Source organism: Heterodontus francisci, chromosome 5 (genome assembly GCF_036365525.1).
Source record: "Heterodontus francisci isolate sHetFra1 chromosome 5, sHetFra1.hap1, whole genome shotgun sequence".
NCBI classification, from domain to species: domain Eukaryota; kingdom Metazoa; phylum Chordata; class Chondrichthyes; order Heterodontiformes; family Heterodontidae; genus Heterodontus; species Heterodontus francisci.
The window spans coordinates 194,803,554-194,830,022 of NC_090375.1; the positions used below are offsets into that span (position 1 = coordinate 194,803,554).

The following is a 26,469-nucleotide window of genomic DNA, read 5'->3' on the forward strand; positions in this document are numbered from 1 at the left end:
CCCGACCGCCGCCCCCCTCCCTCACACCCTCATCCCGACCGCCGCCCCCCTCCCTCACACCCTCATCCCGACCGCCGCCCCCCTCCCTCACACCCTCATCCCGACCGCCGCCCCCCTCCCTCACACCCTCATCCCGACCGCCGCCCCCCTCCCTCACACCCTCATCCCGACCGCCGCCCCCCTCCCTCACACCCTCATCCCGACCGCCGCCCCCTCCCTCACACCCTCATCCCGACCGCCGCCCCCCTCCCTCACACCCTCATCCCGACCGCCGCCCCCCTCCCTCACACCCTCATCCCGACCGCCGCCCCCCTCCCTCACACCCTCATCCCGCCCCCCTCCCTCACACCCTCATCCCGACCGCCGCCCCCTCCCTCACACCCTCATCCCGGATTCCCGCCTCTCCCCTCACATTCTCCCATCTCTCACCATGGCCTCGAGTAGCCCCGCACTCTCCGAGCCGGACCGAAAGAGCCCGGGCCCGGTTAAGGGGAGATACCGCCCCCGGGGCCTGGGCCGGGTGAAGCCGCGGCCGCCGAGTCCGCGCCCTGCCGGCTCCAAGCCCGGAGCCTGCCTGCGCCAACTCCGAAGATCAAGTAAGCGGCCCAGGGTGTAGGGGTGGGAGCCTGCAGCTTGAACCTGTCAGGGGCCGTGGTGGGGGCTTGGGCCTGGGACGGGGTGGGTGGTTGGTGGTGGAGTCTCCCAACCCTGCTGTCTCCAGGGGAAGCCTTGACTCCCTCCCTTGCTGGGCACTGGCAATGAGGGCGGCAGAGGAGCCTGGGCTTCTTTTGGGCGATTGATAATCTGGGGAGTTTCACTTTGGATAAGTGGTAAGGAAAGGGAATTAACCTTAAACCCATAGCCAGACCATCCCGGAGAGAAGTTAGCAAACTTCCTCACCCTCAGCCTGGTATCAGTGTGGGACACTCTCCCATCAAACACTGCAAATGTTGGGAATCAATTAAACCTCTGGGCGGCTGTTTGAGGGTAAATCAACATCTGACATGTGGGAGTCTTTCAAACGTCAGTTGATTAGAATCCAGGACCAGCATGTTCCTGTGAGGAAGAAGGATAAGTTTGGCAAGTTTCGGGAACATTGGATAATGTGGGATATTGTGAGCCTAGTCAAAAAGAAAGCATTCGTAAGGGCTGGAAGGCTGGGAACAGACAAAGCCCTTGAGGAATATAAAGACAGTAGGAAGGAACTTAAGCAAGGAGTTAGGAGGGCTAAAAGGGGTCATGAAAACTCATTGGCAAACAGGATTAAGGAAGATCCCAAGGCTTTTTATATGTATATAAAGAGCAAGAGGGTAACCGGGGAAAGGGTTGGCCCACTCAAGGACAGAGAAGGGAATCTATGTGTGGAGCCAGAGGAAATGGGCGAGGTACTAAATGAGTACTTTGCATCAGTATTCACCAAAGAGAAGGACTTGGTGGATGATGAGCCTAGGGAAGGGAGTGTACTTAGTCTTGGTCATGTCGTTATCAAAAAGGAGGAGGTGTTGGGCGTCTTGCAAAGCATTAAGGTAGATAAGTCCCCAGGGCCTGATGGGATCTACCCCAGAATACTGAGGGAGGCAAGGGAAGAAATTGCTGGGGCCTTAACAGAAATCTTTGTATCCTCATTGGCTACAGGTGAGGTCCCAGAGGACTGGAGAATAGCCAATGTTGTTCCTTTGTTTAAGAAGGGTAGCAAGGATAATCCAGGAAATTATAGGCCGGTGAGCCAAACGTCAGTGGTAGGGAAATTATTAGAGAGGATTCTTCGGGACAGGATTTACTCCCATTTGGAAACAAACGAACTTATTAGCGAGAGGCAGCATGGTTTTGTGAAGGGGAGGTTGTGTCTCACTAACTTGATTGAGTTTTTTGAGGAAGTGACGAAGATGATTGATAAAAAAAGGGCAGTGGATGTTGTCTATATGGACTTCAGTAAAGCCTGTGACAAGGTCCCTCATGGCAGACTGGTACAAAAGGTGAAGTCACACGGGATCAGAGGTGAGCTGGCAAGATGGATACAGAACTGGCTCAGTCATAGAAGACAGAGGGTAGCAGTGGAAGGGTGCTTTTCTGAATGGAGGGCTGTGACTAGTGGTGTTCTGCAGGGATCAGTGCTGGGACGTTTGCTGTTTGTAGTATATATAAATGATTTGGAGGAAAATGTAGCTGGTCTGATTAGTAAGTTTGCGGACGACACAAAGGTTGGTGGAGCTGCAGATAGTAATGAGGATTGTCAAAGGATAAAGCAGGATATAGATCGGTTGGAGACTTGGGCGGAGAAATGGCAGATGGAATTTAATCCGGACAAATGTGAGGTAATGCATGTTGGAAGGTCTAATGCAGGTGGGAGGTATACAGTAAATGACAGAACCCTTAGGAGTATTGACAGGCAGAAAGATCTACCAGAAGGACGTGGAGGCTTTGGAGAGGGTACAGAAGAGGTTTACCAGGATGTTGCCTGGTCTGGAGGGCATTAGCTATGAGGAGAGGTTGGATAAACTCGGATTGTTTTCACTGGAACGACGGAGGTGGAGGGGCGACATGATAGAGGTTTACAAAGTTATAAGCGGCATGGACAGAGTGGATAGTCAGAAGCTTTTTCCCAAGGTGGAAGAGTCAGTTACTAGGGGACATAAGTTTAAGGTGCGAGGGGCAAAGTTTAGAGGGGATGTGCGAGGCAAGTTCTTTACACAGAGGGTGGTGAGTGCCTGGAACTTGCTGCCAGGGGAGGTGGTGGAAGCAGGTACCATAGAGACGTTTTAGAGGCATCTTGACAAATACATGAATAGGATGGGAATAGAGGGATACGGTCCCCGGAAGTGCAGAAGGTGTTAGTTTAGGCAGGCATCAAGATCGGCGCAGGCTTGGAGGGCCGAATGGCCTGTTCCTGTGCTGTACTGTTCTTTGTTTGTTCTTTGTTCTTTATTGCTAGCCGAGGGCATAAAAGCATCTGGAGCCAAGATGAGTTTGGCAGAGGGTGGTGGGCATAAAGAATCGGAACAAGACAGACCAAAATACAAAAGAATCTTGAAGAGGTGAGCTGATTGCTATTAAATGGGATCATCTTCCTGTTGCCCACACTTCCAGCCATGTGTAAAGGAAATAAACAGTGGGGTTACAAACTTAAGTACAGTTCTAAGCTTCAGGGCACAACGTAGAACAAGGTTTTGGGAATATTGGTGTGCTGTGATGTGTAGTCAGAAGGATAAAACGAGTCGGTACAAAACACTGTAAATGGCAACTACTGGAGTACCATGTACAGTTCTGCTTGATGTACTGCCGGAAAGGCATTGAAGGTGGTACAGGAAAAGGCAACTCAACCGAAAACTGTCTTAAGGATGTGAGCTGAGAGGAGAGGTGAAGACCCTGGGATTGTTTACTCTGGAGAAATGAAGACATCTTGGGAGATATTCAAGCTTCTTCAGGGGATAGATAAGTTGAACTGTGTTAATATGTTCAAGATTGTCACCGACTCTAGAAGCAGACGACACAGCCTCAAGCTGAGAAGGTGCAGAAGTAACTTAAACTTAAGTACTTTACATGGATGTGTGGGATGGAGGGTGCTGGGAGTGTTCGAAGAATTTAAGTGGGAGTTGGAGACACAAGGGGGGGTGGGCATATTGAAGTATTGATTTTTGGGGTCAACTAGATCCTGTAATTTTCCATGATATCAACTGAATTGTTCCCCCCCCACCCCCCCCCCCCCCCCCCAATCAAACCCCAATTCTCTGGGTAAGAAGCACTGGTTGTTACAATACAGTTAAGCAAAGTGGTTTTCTACTGCTTTCTCACAGTGGGTAGTTAAACTTATAAAATACCCTTCACCAGTGGTGCAATGTAGTTAGTCGTCATGATACAAGAATGGTTGCGATTGTAGCTAGCTTTGGTTATTTGAATGACTGTCAGACGTGAATGGCAACACATTGCCATGATATGACGCTTCAAATCACACTACTAAGAAATCCACATAAGTCAAGTTTCTGCTTGCCTGATGTGGAGTGCACACTCATTCACCATAAAGACAATTCCTGTTTGCCCTAAATCCTAGACAATTAAGGCTCAGATTGGCAAGAGCCAGTGCTGAGGGGTTTCCTATGGTGTGCTTGGACATATTGCTGAAGGTCAACAAGTTAAAACCAGGGCATTTACTAGCACGGAACGCTGGTAAATGTCCCACTGTTCACTCAGTTAGGATAATTCTTTCTGTTGTGACATTGACTTGCATCCTTATCTGGAGTCAAACATGAATAATTGCATTCCACAACCACAAGTCTACCCTTCCAGGACTCATAAATGTGTTTAAGCTAGCTAGTTGATCATGTATGGTGCTCTGAATAGTCACTGTTGATCTTGCCCTTGTCACATGCTTCATCCAGACGAGGATGGAAAAGCTGAATACCAGAGGAGTGGTGAGAGTAGCTGCCTCAGTTAAGATAATGTTTGAATATGACACCAAGGAGCCTGAGCAAAACGAGTCAATAGAGAAAACTCGTCAATGGTTGGAGTTCCTCTGGGCAGTGACCTTGGCCCAACCTTTAGCTGCTTTGTCAATGACTTTCTGTCATGAGGACAGGACTGGGACTGTTTTGCAGGTGATTCAGTAGTATTTAGCTTCACTGACGACTATGCCAGCCTACAGCAGGACCTGGACAAGATCCATGCTCGGCAAGAGGCAGGTAACATTCATGCTATGTAAGTGCCAGGCAATAGTCTCTAATAAGAAAAGACTTAATCCTGATCTTTAGTAGCACCACAGTTGCCATATCTTCCATCCTGGGGGTCACTGTTGCCTAGAAACTTAATTAGACCAAACGTATCAACGCAGGCTATGAGAACATAGCAGAGCCTAGGTAATCTGCTGCAGGTATCTTGCCTCCTGATTCCTCTGCCTTGCTACTATCTACAATGCTCAAGTCAGAAAACGATGGAATACTCACCGCTTGCCTAAATGGGTACAACAGCAACATCTCAAAGTTCAACACCATCCAGCTCATATCGAACTGCGCTGGCACCCCTCCACTGAACTCTGTGTCCACCCTGTCCACCACTGTCACCCTGTGTTTCTACAAGATGCACAGCAGTCAAGCTGCCCAGTGCCACGACCCCGACCATCAAGAAGGGAAAGAGCAGAAATGTCATTGGAACACCATCATCTCCAAGTCACACAGCATTTTGGCTTGGACATATAGTACCATTTCATTATTGTTGCATCAAATTTGTGGGATTTTCTACTTAAAACACATCACCACAATGACAGCGACAAGGTGGGACATCATCTTTTCAAGGCCGCTAGGGATGAACAGTAAGTGTGGTGTTGCCACTGTCTCGAGAGCAAATTGAAAAATGTATATCATTGGACAGTTGCCGAGTATGGATTTTTTGTCCTTGCTGTGCTGGAAGCAGGTACCAGCAACAACGTACCATAAAACATGAGCACGTTGCTACTAATCTGGCCACAGCGTGAATATATATCTTACCCCCTCAACATCTGGTTCCACCAGCAGCTACTTAACCTCTGCAACCAGTATGGAGTATAACGTGGGGAAGTGTGAACTTGTCTGCTTTGGCTGGAAAAATAGAAAAGCAACATATTATTTAAATGGCGAGAGACTGCAGAACTTTGAGATGCAGAGGGATCTGCGTGTCCTAGTACACGAAACACAGCAGGTACAGCAAGTGATTAAGAAGGCAAATGCAATATTGTCACTTATTGCAAGGGAAATGGAATATAAAAGTAGAGATGTTTTGCTACAGTTGTACAGGGCATTGGTGAGACCACATCTAGAGTATTGCATATAGTTTTAGTCTCCTTACTTAAGAAAGGATATTATTGCATTGGAAGCAGTTCAGAGAAGGTTCACTCAACTGATTCCTGGGATGAGAGGGTTATCTTTTGAGGAAAGGTCAAGAAGGGGGATGGAGGCAGAAAACAGGTAACTATAGGCCAGTTAGCTTGACGCCTGTCATGGGGAAAGTGTTAAGAATCGATCATTAAAGAGGTTGTAGCTGGGTACTTAGAAAAACGCAAGATATAATCGGAATAGTCAGCATGGTTTTGTGAAAGGGAAATCATGTTTAACCAATTTGTTGGAGTTCTTTGAAGGAGTGACATGTGTTGTGGATAAAGGGGAGCCTGTTGATGTACTGTACTTGGATTTCCAGAAGGCATTTGACAAGGTGCCACATAAAAGGTTATTGCGCAAAGTAGGAGCTAATAGTGTATGGGGTAACATATTAGCATGGATAGAAGATGGGCTGGCTGACAGAAAACAGAGAGTATGCATAAATTATCCTTTTCTGATTGGCAAGATGTGATGAGTGGAGTCCCGCAGGGGTCTGTGCTGGGGCCTCAACTTTTTAAAATTTATATCAATGACTTAGATGAGGGGAATGATGGCATGGTAGCTAAATTTGCAGATGACACAAAGATAGGTAGGAAAGTATATTGTGAAGAGGACATAAGGAGGTTGCAGACTCATATAGATAGATTGAATGATTGGGCAAAAATCTGGCAGATGGAGTGTAATGTGGAAAAATGTGAAGTTGTTCACTTTGGCAGGAAGAATAAAAAAAAGCAGAGTATTACTTAAACAGAGAATGACTGCAGAATTCCGAAGTGCAGAGGGATCGAGGTGTTCTCGTGCAGAAGTCACAAAAAGTTACTATGCAGATATAGTAGGTAATAAAGGAGGCTAATGGAATGCTATCCTTCATTATGAAAGTAATTGAAAATAAAAGTATGGGTGTTATGCTTCAGTTATACTGGGCATTGGTGAGACCACCTCTCAAATACTGTGTGCAGTTTTGGTCTCCTTATTTAAGGAAGGATGGAAATGTGTTGGAGGCGGTTCAGAGGAGGTTTACTAGATTGATACCTGGAATGAGCAGGTTGTTTTATGTGGAAAGGTTGGACAGACTGGGCTTGTTTTCACTGGAGTTAGAAGAGTGAGGGGAGATTTGATTGAAGTATATAAGATCCTGAATGGTCTTGACAAGGTGGATGTGAAGAGCATGTTTCCTCTTGTGGGTGAGTCCAGAACTAGGGGGCACTGTTTTAAAATTAGGGGTCTCCCTTTTAGGACAGAGATCAGGAGAAATCTTTTCCCAGAGTGTTGTGCGACTTTGGAACTCTGCCTCAGAAGGTGCTGGAGGTGGGGTCATTGAATAATTTTAAGGCGGAGGTAGATAGATTTTTTTTGGGCAAGGGAATCAAAGGTTATTGGGGGTAGATGGGAGTGTGGAACTTGAAACAGAAACAAATCAGCCATGATCTTGTAGAATGGCGAAGCAGGCTCGAGGGGCCGAATAGCCTATTCCTAATTCGTATGTTCGTATGTAACCAGTTAAGGTAGGCACTGAGCCATGGATGTCAGATTGTATTCACATACCCATCCTCCAGGTAGTGTCTTTTGATAATTATTGTCCTGAGCCAATAACTCTAAGTCAATACTGCTATGTGGCAGTGTTTGGTAAAAGGTGCCCATGAAGCAACTTTGGCCCAGAAGTGTTTTTTTCCGATATTAAACACATGGTTTAACTATAGTTAGTTTCCACTTCACATTCCTGCCTATCCCCGATAATTATCACTTTTTTTTGTCAAGAATCTGTCCACCTGTGCCTTAAAATCATTCAATGACCCTGTCTCCACCACTGTCCAGGGAAGAGAGTTCCACAGACTCTCAAACCTCAAATAAATGATTTCTTCTCATCTCTGTCTTAAATAGGAGACCCCTTATTTTTAATATGTGCCCCCCTAGTTTTAGTCCCTTCCACAAGGGGAAACATCCTTTCAACATCCACCCTGACAAGTCCCCTCAGGATCTTATATGTTTCAATAAGATCACCATTCATCCTTCTAAACTCCAATGAATACAGACCCAACCTGTCCAACCTTTCCTTGTAAGATCTCATCCCAGGAATCAGTCAAGTGAGCCTTCTTTGAACGGCTTCCAATGCAATTATATCCTTTCTTAAGTAAGACTAAAACTGCCCAACATACTCTAGATGTGGTCTCACCAATGCCCTGCACAACTGTAGCAACTGGGAGCTGAAGATAACTGTGATTGAAATTGACTTTGTGCTCTTAATACGAAAAAAAGAGAGAACTGGAAGGTAGCCATCCACAGGCATAGGTTGGACTTGGCCCATGGGGGAGGCTGTCCCGCCTGCTTGCCTTTGTTCCACGTCTTTATCCGCGCTGGGCTGGCCATGGAGAAGGAGCATGTAGAGTCTTTTCTGTTATTTGGATGTTTATTGTTTGTTTCCCTTTAAAATGGAGACCACTTTGGTTATTTGGGTTAATTACACTGGGGCTGTCATCCTAATTGTCCAATAAGCAGAGAGAATGGGATGGACAATTCAATTGCTGCTTACAGATTTCCCAGGCTGAAAACAATTTGTCGATTTAGACCAATTAAGAATCAGCTTCTTGCACCAATTAACTGTCCAGGGAACTTAAAAGCTGAGGCTGAGTCTTCTTTGTTTCCTCTGTCAGGGGAGGAGAAGTATGGGGTTGGGGGAGGGGTTTGACTTTTGTGTATGGCCGTCTCGCCTTTCTGTTGGGGGTGTCTGGCTTTTTATATGTATGGGTAGATTCCATTTTCATGTTTGCATGGCAATGCTTTTTTGAACATAGGTCTTAATATTTTTGTATTGTGGTTTTTTTTTGTGAATAGGGGTGTTTGTATTTTCTGTGTATCAGGGCTCTCGTGCTTAATTATGTGGCCACTGGTTTTAACATTTGTATCAGGTTCCTAGCTCCAAATGGGTAAGATTGTCCCAATGGTGGGAAGTTTAATAGTGCTGTGCTCTGGTATACTGCATGGCTTTAATTAGACTAGAGCAACATTCCTATGCATACGTAAGGTGGAGATTGCTTCAACATTGACTTTTGTCCACCTTTGCGTAGATTTGTCTGGGTTTGCTAAATGGGCTTCACCTTTACAAGGACAGTGTGTCCACTGAATATCAACTACATAAATATTAGCCTTCAGTGTGCAGACATGGAGGATTGCCTGCAGTATGGAACCAATGTGATGTTCTAGTTGATCCAGTCCAGTGTTGTCACCAGCTCTGAATTTAGATCGTCCTGAAAGGGGTTTTGGAGAATTGATGTGGATGCTGTGATTCTGCTGAATGACAGATTGGTGATTGTTTTCTTCTCTTTTTGCTACAAATCCACCTTGGACTTGCACCACGGCAGAAAGAAACCTTTCCATTGGAACCCAAGTCCTACCTTTCCAGGCACATTATAAGTCATTAAGATGTGTTGCCCAGTTCTATCCATACTTTACCATTGCAGAAACCCTTAACCTTGCTTTTGTGTTCTCTGCAGCCGATTTCTCCAATGTGCTCCTTATCAGCCTCCCAGCAGTCATGAAAGGTTCTATATAAATGCAAGACTCTTTCGTAAACACCCAACATAATGCATCTTGACCTGCACGAGTGCCCATGCACTCACCGACCTGGTCCTTATGAGTTGAACAGGCTCTCCAAAATAGTGAATTTAAAACTCTTGTACCCTTCTTACAATCCCTCGATGGCCTTGCCCCACCCTACCTCTGTTCTCGCCTCTAGCTCTTTGCATCTGTCTGCACCCTTTGATCCCCAAGAGTGGTCTTTCTTGCATTACTTTATTCACTCCCAGAAATTGGTGACAGTAGTGTCTTCAACTTTCTCAATCATACTCTCTGTAGCCACTTTTCTCTACTTCACTCTCCATCTTTAAAAACCCATCTCTTTGACCGAGCATTGGGTCACCTCTCTTAACTCTCCCACCAAGGATTGGTGTCACCTGCATTGGGACATTTTTCTGTATTAAAGGTAATATGAGTGCAGGTTGTTGCTACATCAATACTGTTCATCACTGGCTTTAAATATTAATTTGCTGCCAATTTGGGATTTTATGGTACTACACCTCGGCTTACGATCGCCAAAGGAAAATGCTTGCTGCATAATTTGAAGTTTCACTCCGTTAAGATAACACAGTAAAGGTGGTGCAGAATATAAATCTTCCATACAAAGTTATTTTTGTAAGATCTGTGTAAATATTCTGTATGATGAAACCAAATGCAGGCTGATCAAATTTGCTAAGAAGACAAAAATAGGAAAACTTGCAAAGACAAAAGGTGCAGCAAAAAATAACTGCAGAAAGATTATATCATTGTACATTGGGCAAATACGTGCCAAATGATATTTAGTACTGATAAATATACAGCATTCTACATAGATCAATTGTGGACACAAACATAGTTCATCTAATATCTTTTTCTTCCTCTTTTGACTGCTAGCAATTGAACAAAGAATGAAGATTGCTCGAAAGAATTCAACTGAAAGAAGTCTTCCAGACTCCAGTGATGTCATGATAGACTCCAGCATTGAAGAGCACATTGTGGATTCGACAAAGCACTTAATCAGAAGATCCATTCGACAGACACATTTTACACACTTTAAAAGGGGAACAGAGGTAAGGATTTTTACTCTGCAAGACTACTTGTAAATATTATCTTATTTGTAAATATGACGTAGGCATGATGTTTCCACTTACGGGGGAAGATGAACATTAGGGGCCGTAACTATCAGATTGTCACTAACAAATCCTGTAGGGAATTGAGGCGAAACTTTTTTTTTACCCAGAAAGTGGCGAGAATGTAGAAGTCACTACCCCATGGAGTAGTTGAGGTGAGTAACACAGATGCATTTAAGGGGAAGATAGATATGTACATAATACAGAAAGGAATAGAAGGCTCTGTTGATAATGAGATGAAGTAGGGTAGGAGGACGCTCATGTGGTGCATAAACATCAGCATAGACCAGTTGGGCCGAATGGTTAGTTTCTGTGCTTTAAATTTTATGTAAAAGTTAAGGAATGGCAGTTTTGCATTGGCAGGATAAATGGTGCAGTGGGTAAGAATGATGACCTCGATCCAGATTGATGGGATGAAAAGTCGCTTGGAGCCTTTTCAGTCGTCAGGTGTCTCAGCCTATTCCCCAATAAGCTTGACTGCGTAGCAATGAAGCCACACACTGGCACTGAATATTAATGTTGCTCAGAGACTACAAGAGTAGATAACATGGGAAACAAGTATCTCAGCGCAGTATTTAAAAAATAAGGTTGAGGTTGTTAGAAAAGTATAGCAGGAAATATTTGTTTCTTATAAATCAGATTCTGCTGATATTTATCTGGGTGTGCTTGCTGCTGATAATGAGTAGCAAAGTTTTACAGACTCAATCCAAAATATAAAACCAAGTTATAGCATAAAATGTCAAGCATTTAGTAGTGATGTTATGTTACAATTGTATTTTGCAGGAAAGTAGCACTGTTCCTGTGCAGCTATGTGACTACATAACACCTAAAGAACTGCCACAATCTTCAATATGTGACCTTTTTAATCAGTGTAATGATGTTTGCAGTAAGTCAGTGAAAGGTCCCAAAAGCAAAAGATGCCAAGCGAGGAAACGGGAAAAGGATTACGGCTACAAAGATTGTAAAGTGGCCGATGTGATAAAAAAGAACCGGAGGAGCACAGAACTCATTGCAACAATTGAACCTCTCCAGGTTAGCCTAAAACGAAATGGCTGTAGCAAGACAAATCCTTCAGAAGAATTATCGAAATGTATTAAACAAAATCATAAGAGTAAATCAACTGGTATGGAGTTTACAACAGAAAGTGTATTATCCAGGAACAACACTAAAATACTGCTGGATACTGGACGGTCAGAACTCTCCAGAGTAATTCAGAAACGGATACAGTGTCTTAAAACTCTTGATAAAGTACGTTTGGGGACTGATTCTGTATCTGGCGATGTTGAAAAGACTCGAACATCTAACGTTCCTGAAGCTTATTCTGAAATAGGACTTGAACCAGGACGTTTAGAATTATCCTGGCATCCCAAAGGTCTGGTTTGGCAACGTACGTGTCAAGACAGCACAGCTTGGAACGAGGTGAATTCTACAGATGTGACAGGGGACTGTTTAGAAGAGGAAATACCAGCATTGCCTGATCGAGCACCAGAATTAACTGCTGACTTTGAGCATTTTGATGTCATTGTACCTGATAAGGCGGTAGGACTTTCTGAAAGCCGTAAAAGAAAGGCAAACGAGTGTGTGCACTCCAAGCCATCTGTTGCACCGTTTGGTTGTGCAAGAACGACACCAGTCACTCTGGATACATGTGCTAGAGTTAGGCCATTCAAGAGAACAAGACTGTGTCCAAAATTTTGGTTTGGTTCAGAATGGTATTATAAACAAGAAAAAACAGGTGAACTGCACAGAGAAACACCAGTACTCGAGCCAAAATCAGGAACATTGCCTCGTCAAGGATGTTTGGAATCAGTTGATAGTGCTGTTTATCTATTGGACATGTTGTCCTTAGAAGTGCCTGAGTTAAAGGCAGTTAACAAAAATAATCTAAAAAACAAATCGCGATTAGAAAATGTCTGGAGTTGTGCATCTTTTGCAAGTGACAGGGTAGCTAAAGTACAACCATCAATACACTTCTCTACCTATCCCAATGATGTAGTAGAATATGGTAGACAGTTAAAAGGTGCATATAATGTTAAAACATCTCCATCAAGCAATGTACTAAACTCCAAAATGGCAAATGGTGTTCGTGTTGAAGGAAAAACATGTCCAATCAGGAAAAATGAATTGAATTTTATAAGTTCAGCTACTCACTGCACTAAAACACTAACGTCAACAAAACCACCAGCATTCCACATTGCTTTGTGCAATGATACAGAAGGAAAAGCAACTGTAGACTACCAAGGACATGAGATAGTTCAGGATAAATCTGCTCCAAGGAAAATGTGCGCAAAGGAAATGAATGATATACAGTCAATGGTGATCCCCATTCATCTGAATGAATCTTTAGAGTTGAGATGTAGTCGATTGGATGGGCCGTGCCATCTTGAACCTAGTGTTGAGGGTTACACTTTATTAGGTGTAGAAAAAAATGCAGAGTATCAATCAAAGATGGTGGAAGTTAACAGCGATTCATTATTTGTGTCTCTGTGGTCAGATGGTAATTGCAACCTTGAAAAACCATTGAATTCTCTGTGGAAGAGAAGTGCTGAAAATATTCCTTTATTAGAAAATCAGCAAGTGTTTCCGTCTCCAAAGGAGCCTTTTATTGCAACACAAGCAACCACGGACAGTGAAGCCAAAGAAATACTGGATAGGTGCTCTGAAAAGAAATGGAAGGTACAGGGAGTACCTGACATAGTCAGGGCCTATGAAGAAGATGTCCTTGTGCTTGATGTGATTCAAGATGACCCAGAGCTATTTGGCAGCCCCAGTAACACTGAGGTGGTGCAGACTGCTGAACAATTGGTAGGTCTGCAGGAAGCTAGTTGTAGGAACGTGGTGTTAAAATCTGTAGATAGTCACCTTGGAAGTGAACGGAACAACAAACAGCAGCAGGATTCAAATGAAAGGATCTCCAGGTGTGTGTACACTTTCCATTCACTTTTAATTGATTAAAGATCTACTTTTTAAGTTGAAGAAAAGTTAACAGAATATGTCCGAGTCATTATGATAGAAAATAGGAGCAGGAGTAGGCCATTTGGCCCTTCGAGCCTGCACTGCCATTCAATACAATCATGGCTGATCATCCAAACTCAGTACCCTGTTCCTGCTTTCTCCCCGTATCCCTTGATCCCTTTAGCCCCAAGAACTATATCTAACTCTTTCTTGAATATATTTAATGATTTGGCCTCAACTGCTTTCAGTGGTAGAGAATTCCACAGGCTCACCGCTATCTGGGTGAAGAAATCCCTCCTCATCTCAGTCCTAAATGGCTCACCCCTTATCCTTAGACTGTGACCCCTGGTCCTGGGCTTCCCCCGCCATTGGGAACATCCTTCCTGCATCTAGTCTGTGCAGTCCTGTTAGAATTTTGTAGGTTTCTATGAGATCCCCTCTCATTCTTCTAAACTCTAGTGAATACAAGCCTAATCGACCCAATCTCTCTCCATACATCAGTCCTGCCATCCCAGGAATCAGTCTGGTGAACTTTCGCTGCACTCCCTCCATAGAAAGAACATCCTCAGATAAGGAGACCAAAACTGCACACAGTCCTCCAGATGTGGTCTCATCAAGGCCTTGTATAGTTGCAGCAAGATATCCTTACCCCTGTACTCGAATCCTCTTGCAATGAAGGCCAACATACCATTTGCCGCCTTAACTGCCTGCTGCACCTGCATGCTTACTTTCAGCGACTGGTGCACAAGGGCACCCAGGTCTAGCTGCACCTTCCCCTTTCCCAATCTATCGCCGTTCAGATAATCTGTCTTTCTGTTTTTGCAACCAAAGTGGATAACCTCACATTTATCCACATTTTACTGCTTCTGCCGTGTATTTGCCCACTCACTCAACCTGTCCAAATCACATGGACAGCTTCTATGCATCCTCCTCGCAGCTCACACTTCCACCCAGCTTTGTGTCTTGGATATATTGTATTTAATTCCCTCATCTAAATCATTAATATATGTTGTGACTAGCTGGGGTCCTAGCACTGATCTCTGTGGTACCCCCACTAGTCACTGCCTGCCACTCGGAAAAAGACCCGTTTACTCCTACTCTTTGTTTCCTGTCTGCCAACCAATTCTCTATCCATGTCAATACCTTACCCCCAATTCCATGTGCTTTAATTTTGCATGCTAATCTCTTATGTGGAACCTTATAGAAAGCCTTCTGAAAGTCCAAATACACCACATCCACTGGTTCTCCTTTATCTATTTTACTAGTTAAAAATTCCAGTAGATTTGTCAAGCATGATTTCCCTTTTGTAAATCCATGTTGACTTTGTCCGATCCTGTCATTATTTTCCAAGTGTTCTGCTATTACATCTTTTATAATGGACTCTAGCATTTTACCCACTACTGATAGTCAGGCTAACCGGTCTATAATTCCCTGTTTTCTTTCTACCTCCTTTTTTAAATAGTGGGGTTATATTAGCTACCCTCTAATCCGTTGGAACTGTTGCAGAGTCTATAGAATTTTGAAAAATGAACAGCAATGCATCTACTATTTCTAGGGCCACTTCCTTAAGTACCCTGGGATATAGATTATCAGGCCCTGGGATTTATCGGCCTTCAATCCCATCAATTTCCCTAATACCATTTCCCTACTAATACTAATTTCATACAGTTCCTCCTTCTCGCTAGACCCTATGTTCCCCAACATTTCTGGGAGGTAATTTGTTTCCTCCTGTGTGAAGAGAGAACCAAGTATATATTTGATTTGTCTGCCATTTCTTTGTTCCCCATTATAAATTCCCCTGTTTCTGACTGTAAGGGACCCACATTTGTTTTCACTAATCTTTTTCTCTTCACATATCTATTGAAGCTTTTACAGTCAGTTTTTATGTTCTCTGCAAGCTTACTGTCATACTCTATTTTCCCCTTCTTAATCAATCCCTTTGTCAATTGATCAAATTGTATATTTGATACATCTATGAAAATCTTTTTAAATCATTGAGTATATTGCATTACAGGAAGGGAAAGAGTTGGAAAAAATGAATTGAATTGCAGTAACGTTTCATCACGTCACATTTCTAAATTAGTAACCAATTTTCAGCCTTATTTTTATACTGATTTGTACATCACAGGATGCAGTGAATGAGTTGATTCATATCCTTGGTATCCTGAAATTAACAACAGGTAAATGAAGTAGAGGTACAGATGAGCCATGATCTAGTTGAACAGGTTCAAGGGGCCGAAGGACCTACTCCTGTTCCTATAACACAAAATGTCAGCTGATTTCCAGATCTCGCGCCTGGGTTGCAGCTATGATGTTGAGCATGGCTTCATTATGAGCCAGGGCACAGAGTGCAGTGAGGGAGCCGGAGAAACAAAGTTTAGCAGGGTAATTTCCAAGGTGTGGAGCAGAGTGAGGAGAGGTAGAGTTTCAAAATCAAGACCAGTCAAGGCTTCCACATTAACACTGGGAGTGTCGAGAACTGAGGGCCAGTGTTCTGAGATCATGCAGGTTCTTGGGTCCCTTTTCCAGTTAGCAAGGTGGGACAACATGTTTTTGATCAGAAAATCGGAATACGTCACTAGTTTTTGTTTTCTTTAATAGCAAGATTATCCATTAGTAGAGTAAACCACAACTTTTTATATTCTCAAGATATGGATGGCTGACAATGCCACATTTGATTAGCTATCCTGGTTGCTTAAAGAATCCAAATCATGGAAATTTGCAGCACAGGAGGAGGCCATTTAGCCCATCGTGCCTGTGCTGGCTTTTTGAAAGAGCAGTTGTGCTTAGTCCCACACCCCTGCTTTTTGCCTGTAAACTCCTCATCCTCAATTACTTATCCAGTTGCCTTTTTAAAATTATAGAATCAGCTTCCACCACCTTTTTCATGTAGCGCATTCCAGATCCTGAACAGGAAACCTGAAATAATGAAAGTGTGATGAATTTAAAAATAGTTTATGAATTTCAGATACTGTATGAGGAAACTGTTATATATTGCTGCCTTCACCTGTCTCAGTGATCAGCTCGTTTTATAATGGGATCTGACAGTCTTCCTAGTAAATAAAAAACACTCTGCCACTATCTATTGTGTATGCTTTTCTTACTGATCTTAAGAAGAAGACCTATAACTATATCTAGAAACTGTTAAGTGTTCTAAAAATCTGTACGCTCTGTTTCTGTTCACAGTACCTTTCAGTGGGTGCCCAAGGATGATTCCTCTGGAAAGCTGTCAAATTGTACCAGTCTGCAATATGGTAAGTTTATATAAGAACATAAGAAACAGGAGCAGGAATAGGTGATACAGCCCCTTGAGCCTGCTCCACCATTTAATAAGATTATGGCTGATTTTGACCTCAACTCCACTCTCCTGCCCTATCCCACATCCCTTGATTTCCTTCAAGTCCAAAAATCTATCCATCTCAGTCTTGAAGATGCGCAACGACTGAGCATCCACAGCCCTTTGGAATGGAGAATTTCAAAGATTCACAACCCTCTGAGTGAAGAAATTTCTCCTCATCTCAATCCTAAAAGGCTGATACCTTATCCCCAGACTATGCCCCCTAATTCTAGACTGTCCAACCGGGGGAAGCAGCCTTTCCGCATCTAATGGCATATGACTATTCCATATTTACTTTTACAGTGTAAGAACCATTCAAACAACTGATGTTTAATGCTTGGATGAAAGAGTACAAATTTATCTGACTAGTTCTTGGTCAAAAAGTTACATTTTACTGCAAATCAATCTGGCAACGTATTCTGAACAGTAAGATCTTTGCAGCTCAGGTGGAGTCCGTTGGCCCATCACGCCTGATCCAAATACTCCTCAAACTTACAAAACAAACTACATTTAAATAAAGTAATTGGTATTGATTTTGCATTTTAGGATTCAAGACTCAAAGAACACCTGTGAGTGAAGAGAGTTACTTTGATGAGGACACGAAAGTGGAGAAAGAGGGAGAGATTACTGAACCGGGATACAATTTGTACCCAGTAGGTTGACAGTTTAAACTATGCTTAAATGCCGCCTTTTCCTTCAGTTTTGTTTCATGCTGTCTGCATTATAAGATCATCCTTTTCAGTATATGTATATTTTTAAACCCACGACTTCCTTTTCAATGTTCTTATCCCTTACTCCCTACCCAGCTGCTGCTTACCGCTGCCTGTAATGCTTGAAGAGGGCACTAAGCTTTTGGTTCTCTTGCTTGTCTCCTCCCCTGGTCTGATGAGTCTGAATATTCCATTATGTTTTAGAGCAGATCCCAGTAGTGCAGCCTAATTGCACTGATCTCCCACCTTAACACATAAAAGCAAAGCTCCTGTAAATGCATGCAGGAGAGAGAGGCTGAGTCATTTCTAATTTCAGTGAAACATTTCACTAAACTGTGCATTAAGTGCTGACATCATGGCCTGGGTAAAGGCTGATGTTGTGAGGTCCATAACATGCTAAGGATTTGTGCTTAGCCATTTTAATCAGAAAGGAAGATACAGCACTGGCCCACGTCAGGTAATATAAGAGCAGGAGCAGGCCAGGGAACATCCTAGCAGCGTCGCCTGTGTGGAACCAGTACAGTGCCAGTCACAGCTCAGTGGTAATATGTTTATATCTGTGATTTTGTACATTACAATGATGTGTCTGAACAAAAGAAACAAGTTGTCTTTTATTTGCAGGTTGCTTCAAATATTGGATTTGTTTCTGAGACGCTTGAACAGCAGGATGGCAGAGGGACTGAAATAAGGTTAGTGGATGGAATTATTACATTTTCATTTGCTGCTATAAGGGTCTGTTTTTCTTCCAATGCAATTACGTCCTGACAACTGCCCCCACCCCCCACCAAACCCCCAATTCTCTAAAACCCCAAGAGCCCTCTTTTCATAGCAACATAGAGATGTATATTAGCAGAAAAAAGACTGCAGAATTTCACGCCAGTACCAGAATCTCGGAAATGACATATTTCAGGGTACTGTTCATTCCCCTCTAAACAGGCACTTATTTGTGATGCATTGATTTTGATAATCCAGCCATTCCCCGTTGCGTCTTTTGGCATTCATTTCCAATATTCACCATCCTTTACATGGAGTAATTACATTTAAAATGCCTCCCTCTTGCTGAGTTTGAGGCTTCACCCCCTTGAGGTATCTGTGGCTGTTGAACATATTGACCTTTATCTTGCCTGCAGTCTTTTATGATCTTGAATATTTCAGTGAGATCACAAGAACCTTCTCTCTCCATTCCCAGCTTCTATTATCTCTCCTCAGATCAGATATCTAATCCCATTTATCAGTTTAATTACCCCTCACTGCGTGCGCTCAAGTACTCGGATATCCCTTTTCAGTATGCTGTGACTAGAATTGTGCACATTTCAGGTGGGGTAGTGCTGGACCTGTGCTCCATACAAACTCAGTTACTTCCTGAGATTTAAGCTCTATTCTTCTAGCTAAGCAGCCCAACGTGTTCTTTTACGTGAATTTTTTTTTAATGAAGCAAGTTGTTATGATTTGAAATGCTCTACCCAAAAGGGTGGTGGCAGCAGATTCAGTTGTAACTTTTGAAAGGGAAGTAGCGATATACTTAAAAGGGAAAAGAATTACAGGGCTATGGGGAAAGAGCAGGGGAGTGGTATTAATTGAATAGTTCTTTCAAAGAGACAGCACAGGCAAGGCTGAATGATTCTCTGCTGTGTTTCGACTGCTGCTTGCTGTTATGATGGATTCAATGACCTATCCACCAGTGCCCCAAGGTCTGCTGATGCACTATCTGTTTAGAATACTATTTATTTTTTATTGTCACTGTATACTATTCCTTCTCAATCTCATGACTTTTCATTTGTCCTTGTGTTGTCTGTGGCTCAATGGGTAACACTGTCTTCTGAATCAGAAGGCTGTGGCTTCAAGTCCTGTTCCAGAGACATGAGCACCTAATCTAGTCTGACATTCCAGTACAGTATTGAGGGAGTGCTGCACTGTCAGTGGTGCCATCTTTCGAATAAAACATGAAGTCAAGGCCCCATCTTCCATCTCGGTGGATGTAAAATAAAAAATACATGGCACTATTTCAAAGAAGAGCAGGAGAGTTCTCCCCAGTGTCCTGGCCAATATCAATCCCTCAACCAACATCAGTAAAACTAATTATCTGGTCATTGTAACAGTGCAGTTTATGGGACCTTGTGCACAAATTGGCTGCCGCATTTCCTACAGAGTGCGAGGGCTCATCATATGGAAGTGATGTTTTGGGTTAGCACTGGGATAACATCTGAAATAAAAGTCCAAAAGTGTAACATTACCATCTTGTGGCTGGGAGAGGACAGGCAAAATGATTCCATGTCTTTCAAAGAAAAGTGAGCCGTGCTCGTGGTACCCTGGCCACCATGCTTACCCCTATGAGCACCAGTAGAAACAGATTAACTGGTCATTCATCACATTTGCTAATTGTCATATCTTGCTGTGCAAATGTTGCCTCATTTGCCTACAAAAGAGCAGTGATTGCACTTCAAAAGTAATTTATTGGCTGTAAAACACTTTACAAAAGAAAGAACAAACTTGTTTTTCGATATCACCTTTAACAACCTCAGGACATCGCAAAGTGCATAACAGCCAATTAAGTACTTTTTAAAGTGTAGTCACTGTCAAAATGTAGGGGTGTACTAAAGAAGTGATAAGATGCTGGTTACAAATTGGGGTCTGCCCTAGGTACCTTGGATTCAGTGGTGACAGTCAAGTCATTCCTGTAAGTGGATCCCAGGTCCTTTGTAATTATTTAATTGCACATGAACAGTACACTTCAGGCTATCTGAAAATTGCCAAATTACTACTTTTTATACCACTTTTCCAGTGTTCTTTGAACATACACAGACAAGGAAGACTTCTCAAACTTGTTTGATATTAATAACCAACTGACTTCCATTACAGACATCTGAGCTGAGTGTTTGAGTCCAAAAACTGGCCCTGTCTCCAACAAGTAAGGCTAAATTATTATGAAATATCTGAATTAGTAACTTAATGCATGTTTTTTCTTGCAGCATCAGCAGCCTTCACCAGTGCTCTGACAGACCTCTCTTGGAAAATAATTTTTCTGTGAAACAACCTTGTTCTGAATCTTCATTCCAGAAATCAGCATTGACAAATGGTATGCTCCAGTTTTGAAACTGTGTATGCCAACAATTCACAGTTGACCTTGGTGGTTTTATAGTAAAATGTGGGATTGTCAGTGCTACATCTTTAATGATTTATGCTTTGTGAGTGTAAGTGCATATTGCTGTTCTTGGCAGTCCATGCTGAAATGCTCCAGGATCCCAACAAGTAGAAACTTCTTTTGTTCAGGCAAGTTGAGGTGCTAAATTATAAACAAAAAGTGCTGGAAATTATCAGCAGGTCAGGCAGCATCTGTAGAGAGAGATAGTATTAGAACTGGTCAGAACTGACCTGAAACGTTGTTTTTGACTGCAAATGTGTGAGACTGTTTCTCCCAACATGCTGGCTGATCTGGATATTTCCAGAATTTTCTGTTTTTTTTAATTTTCATCACGTGCAGTATTTTGCTTTTGTTAAATACTGAAGTCTTCCAGGTTAAAAGGCTATTGTTTATCTGTCTCATTCTTGTCTATTTGTAAAACAGACTTGTTCAGCTTTCAGAAGTTAGTTTGAATTTAGGAGACTGTGAGGGTTAAAATGGTTGAGTTTATATTTTAAACCTGTATCCATTTTTCTCCCATTCCTTTCCTGAAGGTGCTAACAGCTCTTGGCTGCTCAGCACAAGTGACCATTTGTGCATGAACCTAGCCAGGAAATGGCAGCAGTCTGTTTGATTGAGGTGTGACAGCGATGATCTTGGTCTTGCCCAATATCCATGTACCCGCTTACGAACATACGAATTACGAGCAGAAGTAGGCCATTTGGCCCCTCAAGCCTGCTCCACCATTCAATAAGATCATGGCTGGTCTGTTTGTATCTTGAATTCCAAGCTCCGATCTACCCCCGATAACCTTTGATTCTTAGTTTAGATTTTTTTAGTTTAGAGATACAGCACTGAAACAGGCCCTTCGGCCCACCGAGTCTGTGCCGACCATCAACCACCCATTTATACTAATCCAACACTAATCCCATATTCCTACCACATCCCCACCTGTCCCTATATATTTCCCTACCTCCTACCTATACTAGGGGCAATTTATAATGGCCAATTAGCCTATCAACCTGCAAGTCTTTGGCATGTGGGAGGAAACCGGAGTACCCGGAGGAAACCCACGCAGACACAGGGAGAACTTGCAAACTCCGCACAGGCAGTACCCGGAATCGAACCCGGGTCCCTGGAGCTGTGAGGCTGCGGTGCTAACCACTGCGCCACTGTCTAACAAGAATCTATCTACCTCAGCCTTAAAAATATTCAATGGCCCCCACCTCCACCACCTTCTGAGGCAGAGTTCCAAAGTCGCACAACCCTCTGAGAGAAAAAAATTCTTCTAATCTCTGTCCTAAAAGGGCGACCCCCTAATTTTAAAATAATGCCCCCTAGTTCTGGACTCACCCACAAGAAGGAACATCCATTCCACCCCCACCTTGTCAAGACTGTTCAGGATCTTACAAACTTCAATCAGGTTTCCCCTCACTCTTCTAAACTCCAGTGAAAACAAGCCCAGCCTGTCCAACCTTTCCTCATAAGACAACCCGCTCATTCCAGGTATCAATCTAGTAAACCTCCTCTGAACCACCTCCAACACATTTACATCCTTCCTTAAATAAGGAGACCAAAACAATTCAATTTTCACAGGTGGAGGAATTGTTTCAAATGCACACTCTTTTCTCTGCTGCAGTTGGCTTTCAGCTTGTCTCTGTCTGTCTCGCTCTCGCTCTGTCTCTCTGAACCTTGTACTGAAATTCAAGATAGCTTTCATTGTTGACAGTGTGGTTGGAGAGATACCAGACTGCTTGATGGCTGAACTGGAAATAGGAACATAGAAGTAGGAGTAGGCCATTCAGCCCATCAAGCCTGCCCTACCATTCAGTACGATCATGGCTTGCATGATCTTGCACTTCAATGCCTTTTCCCACACTATCCTCATATTCCCTTATGGCATTTGTATTTAGAAATTTGTCAATCTCTGCTTTAAACATATTCAATGTCTGAGCTTCCACAACCCTGAGTAGAGAATTCCAAAGATTCACAACCCTCTGAGTAAAGAAATTTCTCCTCATCTCTGTCCTAATTGGCTTCTCCCTTATTTTGAAATTGTGTCCCCTGGTTCCAGACTCCCCAACCAGGGGAAACATCTTACTTGCATTTACCCTGTCCATCCCTTTTAGCATTTTGTAGGTTTCAATGAGATCACCTTTCAGTCTGCGAAACTCTAGAGAATACCAGTTTCTCCAGTTTTCCCAATCTGTCTTCATTGGACAGTCCCGCCATCCTGGGAACAAGTCTGGTGAACCTTTGTTGCACTCCCTCAATGGCAATAATATCCTTCCTAAGGTAAGGGGACCAAAACTGCACACAGTACTCCAGGTGCGGTCTAACCAAGGTTCTATTCAATTGAAGCAAGACTTCGCTACTCCTGTACTCAAATCCTCTTGCAATAAAGGCTGACATACCATTAGCCTTCTTACTTGCTTGCTGCACCTGCATGTTAACTTTCAGTGACTTCTTGACAAGGGTACTGAGGTCCGATTGTACATCTACACTTTCTAATTTCTTTCCATTTAAGCAATATTCTGCACGTTTATTCCTCCTACCAAAGTGGATAACCTCACATTTTTCTATCTCACATTATATTCCATCTGCCACATTCTTACCCATTCACGAAGTCTTTCCAAATCCCCTTGAAGCCTCTTTGCATCTTCCTCACAACACACATTCCACCTAGTTTTGTGTCATCCGCGAACTTGGAAATATTACATTTGGTCCTCATTTCCAAATCATTGATATATTTTGTGAACAGCTGGGGTCCAAGCACTGATCCCTGCGGTACCCCACTAGTCACAGCCTTCCAACACGCGAATGACCCATTTATTCCTAATCTGCTTTTTGCCTGTGAACCAATCCTTAATCCATGCCAGTGTATTACCTCCTATTCCATGTGCTTTAATTTTGCTAACCAACCTCCTGTAGGGGACTATCAAAAGTTTTCTGAAAATCCAAGTATACCACGTCCACCAACTCCCCTTTATCAATTCTGTTGGTAACATCCACAAAAAACTCCCAACAGGTTCGTCAAACATGATTTCCCCATTCATAAATCCATGTTGACTATGCCCAATCAGATCATTATTATCCAAGTGTCCATTTATCACATCCTTTGGAATAGATTCTAGCATTTTCCCAACGACTGATGTAGAAACATAGAAAATAGGAGTAGGCCATTTGGCCCTTCAAGCCTGTTCCACCATTCATTATGATCGTGGCTGATCATCCAACTCAGCAACCTGTTCCCACTTTCGCCACATATTCTTTGATCCCTTTAAACCCAAGAGCTAAATCTAACTCCTCCTTGAAAACATACAATGTTTTGGCCTCAACTGCTTTCTGTGGTAGCGAATTCCACAGGTTCACCACTCTGGGTGAAGAAATTTCTGCATCTCAGTCCTGAAAGGTTTACCCCGTATCCTTAGACTATGACCCCTAGTTCTGGACTTCCCCCACCATTGGGAACATCCTTCCTGCATCTACCCTGTCAAGTCCTGTTAGAATTTTATAGGTTTCTACAAGATCCCCCCTCACTCTTCTGAATGTAAGGCTAACAGATCTGTTAGCTAACAATTCCCTGTTTTCTCTCCCCCTGCCTTCTTAAATAGTGGGGTAACATTTATGACCTTCCAATCTGCAGGAACCATTCCAGAATGTGTAGAATTTTGGAAGATGATCACCAATGCATCCACTATCTCAATAGCTACCTCTTTCAACACTCTGGGATGTAGAATACCAGGTCCCGTGGACTTATCAACCTTCAGCCCCATTAATTTCTTCAATAAAACCTTCTTACCAATACTAATTTCCTTCAATTCCTTATTCTCCCACGTCCCTTGGATCTCTAATTCTCGGAGGTTTCTTGTATCGTCCTTAGTGAAGACAGACACAAAGTAATCATTTAGCTTCTCTGCCATTTCTCTATTCCCCATTATAAATTCTCCTGATTCTGCCTGTAATGGACCCACATTTGTCATATCCAAACCTTTCCTTTTTGTGTATCTATAGAAGCTTTTTACAGTTGGTTTTATATTTTTTGCAAGCTTACGTTCATATTCTATTCTCCTTTCCTTTATCAGTTTTTGTCCTCCTTTGCTGTATTCTAAAATCCTCCCAATCCTCAGGTTTACTATTATTTTCGACAGGTTTATAGGCCTTTTCTTTTAATCTTATACAATCCTTAACTTCCTTTGTTATCCATGGTTGACTGCCTTAACAAGGTTTTTGTGCCTTGAAGGAATGTATAGTTGCTGTGAATTATGTATTATTTCTTTAAAGACTATCCATTTTACTATCCTATGTACTTCCATACCTTTTAATGTATTTTCCCAATCCCCCTCAGCCAATTTACCCCTCGTACCTTCACAATTTCATTTTGTTCAAATTTAATACCCTGGCCTCAGATTGAACTACCTCACTTTCAAACATAATGTAAAATTCTGTCATTATGGTCATTCATCCCTAAAGATTCTTTTACAACAAGATTATTACTTAGTCCTTTCTCATTACATAATTCTAGATCTAAAATAGCCTGTTCTCTAGTTGGTTCCTCAACATACGGCTCTAGAAAACCATCCCTAACACCCTCCAGAAACTCGTCCTCCACAGCATTAGTGCTCATTAGGTTTACCCAGTCTATATGCAGATTGAAGTTACCCATAATTACTGTATTACCTATGCTACATGCTTCTCTAATCTCCTGATTAATACCATGCCCCACACTACCACTACTGTTTGGTGGCCTATAAACAACTCCTACCAATGTTTGCTGCCCCTTGCTGTTTCTTAGCTCCACACAAACAGATTCCACATTTTGTCCTTCGGATCGGAGATCCTCCCTAACTAATGTACTGATCCCATCCCTTATTAGTGCAACACCACCACCTTTTCCTTTTTGCCTTCCTAAATGTCGAATATCCTTGAATACTCAGTTCCCAGTCTTTGTCACCCTGTAGCCACGTTTCCGTTATGGTAACTAGATCATACCCACTTACCTCTATTTGGGCCTTTTAAATCATCTACCTTATTGCGAATGCTGTGTGCATTCAGGTAGAGTGCCCTTAAACTTGTCATCTTGACATTCTGTATTCTAAGCCTAGTTGACTCTTGCCTTTGTTTCGCCTGCTTGTCACTCGCTACTTTTTTACCTCCTGTTACCAGTTTTACTTCCTTCCAATTTGAGCTACCCCCCAAGGTTCCCATCCCTCTGACAAGCTAGTTTAAATTCTCCCCAACAGCATTAGAAAATCCTCCTGCGAGGATGTTCGTTCTGATCCTGTTAAGGTGTAGCCCGTCCATCTTGTACAGGTTCCATCTGCCCCAGAACTGGTCCCAATGCCTCAGAAATCTGATGCCCTCCCTCCTGCACCAATTCTCCAACCAATTCAATCAATCAATCCTCCTATTCCTATGCTCAGTAGCATGTGGCACTGTGAGTAATCCGCGATTATTGCTTTGGAGGTCCTGCTTTTTAATTTCCTTTCTAACTCCCTAAAATCTGCTTTTAGGACCTCATCTCTCTTCCTACCTTTGTCATTGGTACCAATGTGGACCACGACCTCTGGCTGTTCACCCTCCCCCAGAAGGATGTCCTGCAGTCGCTCTGTGACATCCTTGACTCTGGCACCAGGGATGCAACACACCATCCTGGAGTCACATTTACTGCCTCAGAAGCCCCTGTCTGATTCCCTGACTAGTGAGTCCCCTATCACTATTGCTCTTCCACTCTCTTTCTTCCACTCTTTTTCCTCCCCTCCTGTGCAGCTGAGCCACCCTTGGTGCCACAGACTTTGCTTCAGCTGCACTCCCCCGAGGA

General features: G+C 43.0%; 1 protein-coding gene across 1 annotated transcript in view; it reads left to right on the forward strand.

Moving 5' to 3' along the window:
- Positions 1-358: 358 nt before the first annotated feature.
- Positions 359-26,469, forward strand: part of topaz1 (testis and ovary specific TOPAZ 1) — a 74,622-nt gene continuing 48,511 nt past the window's right edge. Inside the window, exons 1-7 of the mRNA XM_068032579.1 lie at positions 359-596; positions 10,290-10,465; positions 11,309-13,443; positions 16,667-16,734; positions 17,364-17,470; positions 18,149-18,216; positions 20,497-20,603. Of these exons, the coding sequence (XP_067888680.1) occupies positions 431-596; positions 10,290-10,465; positions 11,309-13,443; positions 16,667-16,734; positions 17,364-17,470; positions 18,149-18,216; positions 20,497-20,603 (2,827 nt within the window). The 5' untranslated portion in view covers positions 359-430. The remainder of the gene's footprint in view (positions 597-10,289; positions 10,466-11,308; positions 13,444-16,666; positions 16,735-17,363; positions 17,471-18,148; positions 18,217-20,496; positions 20,604-26,469) is intronic.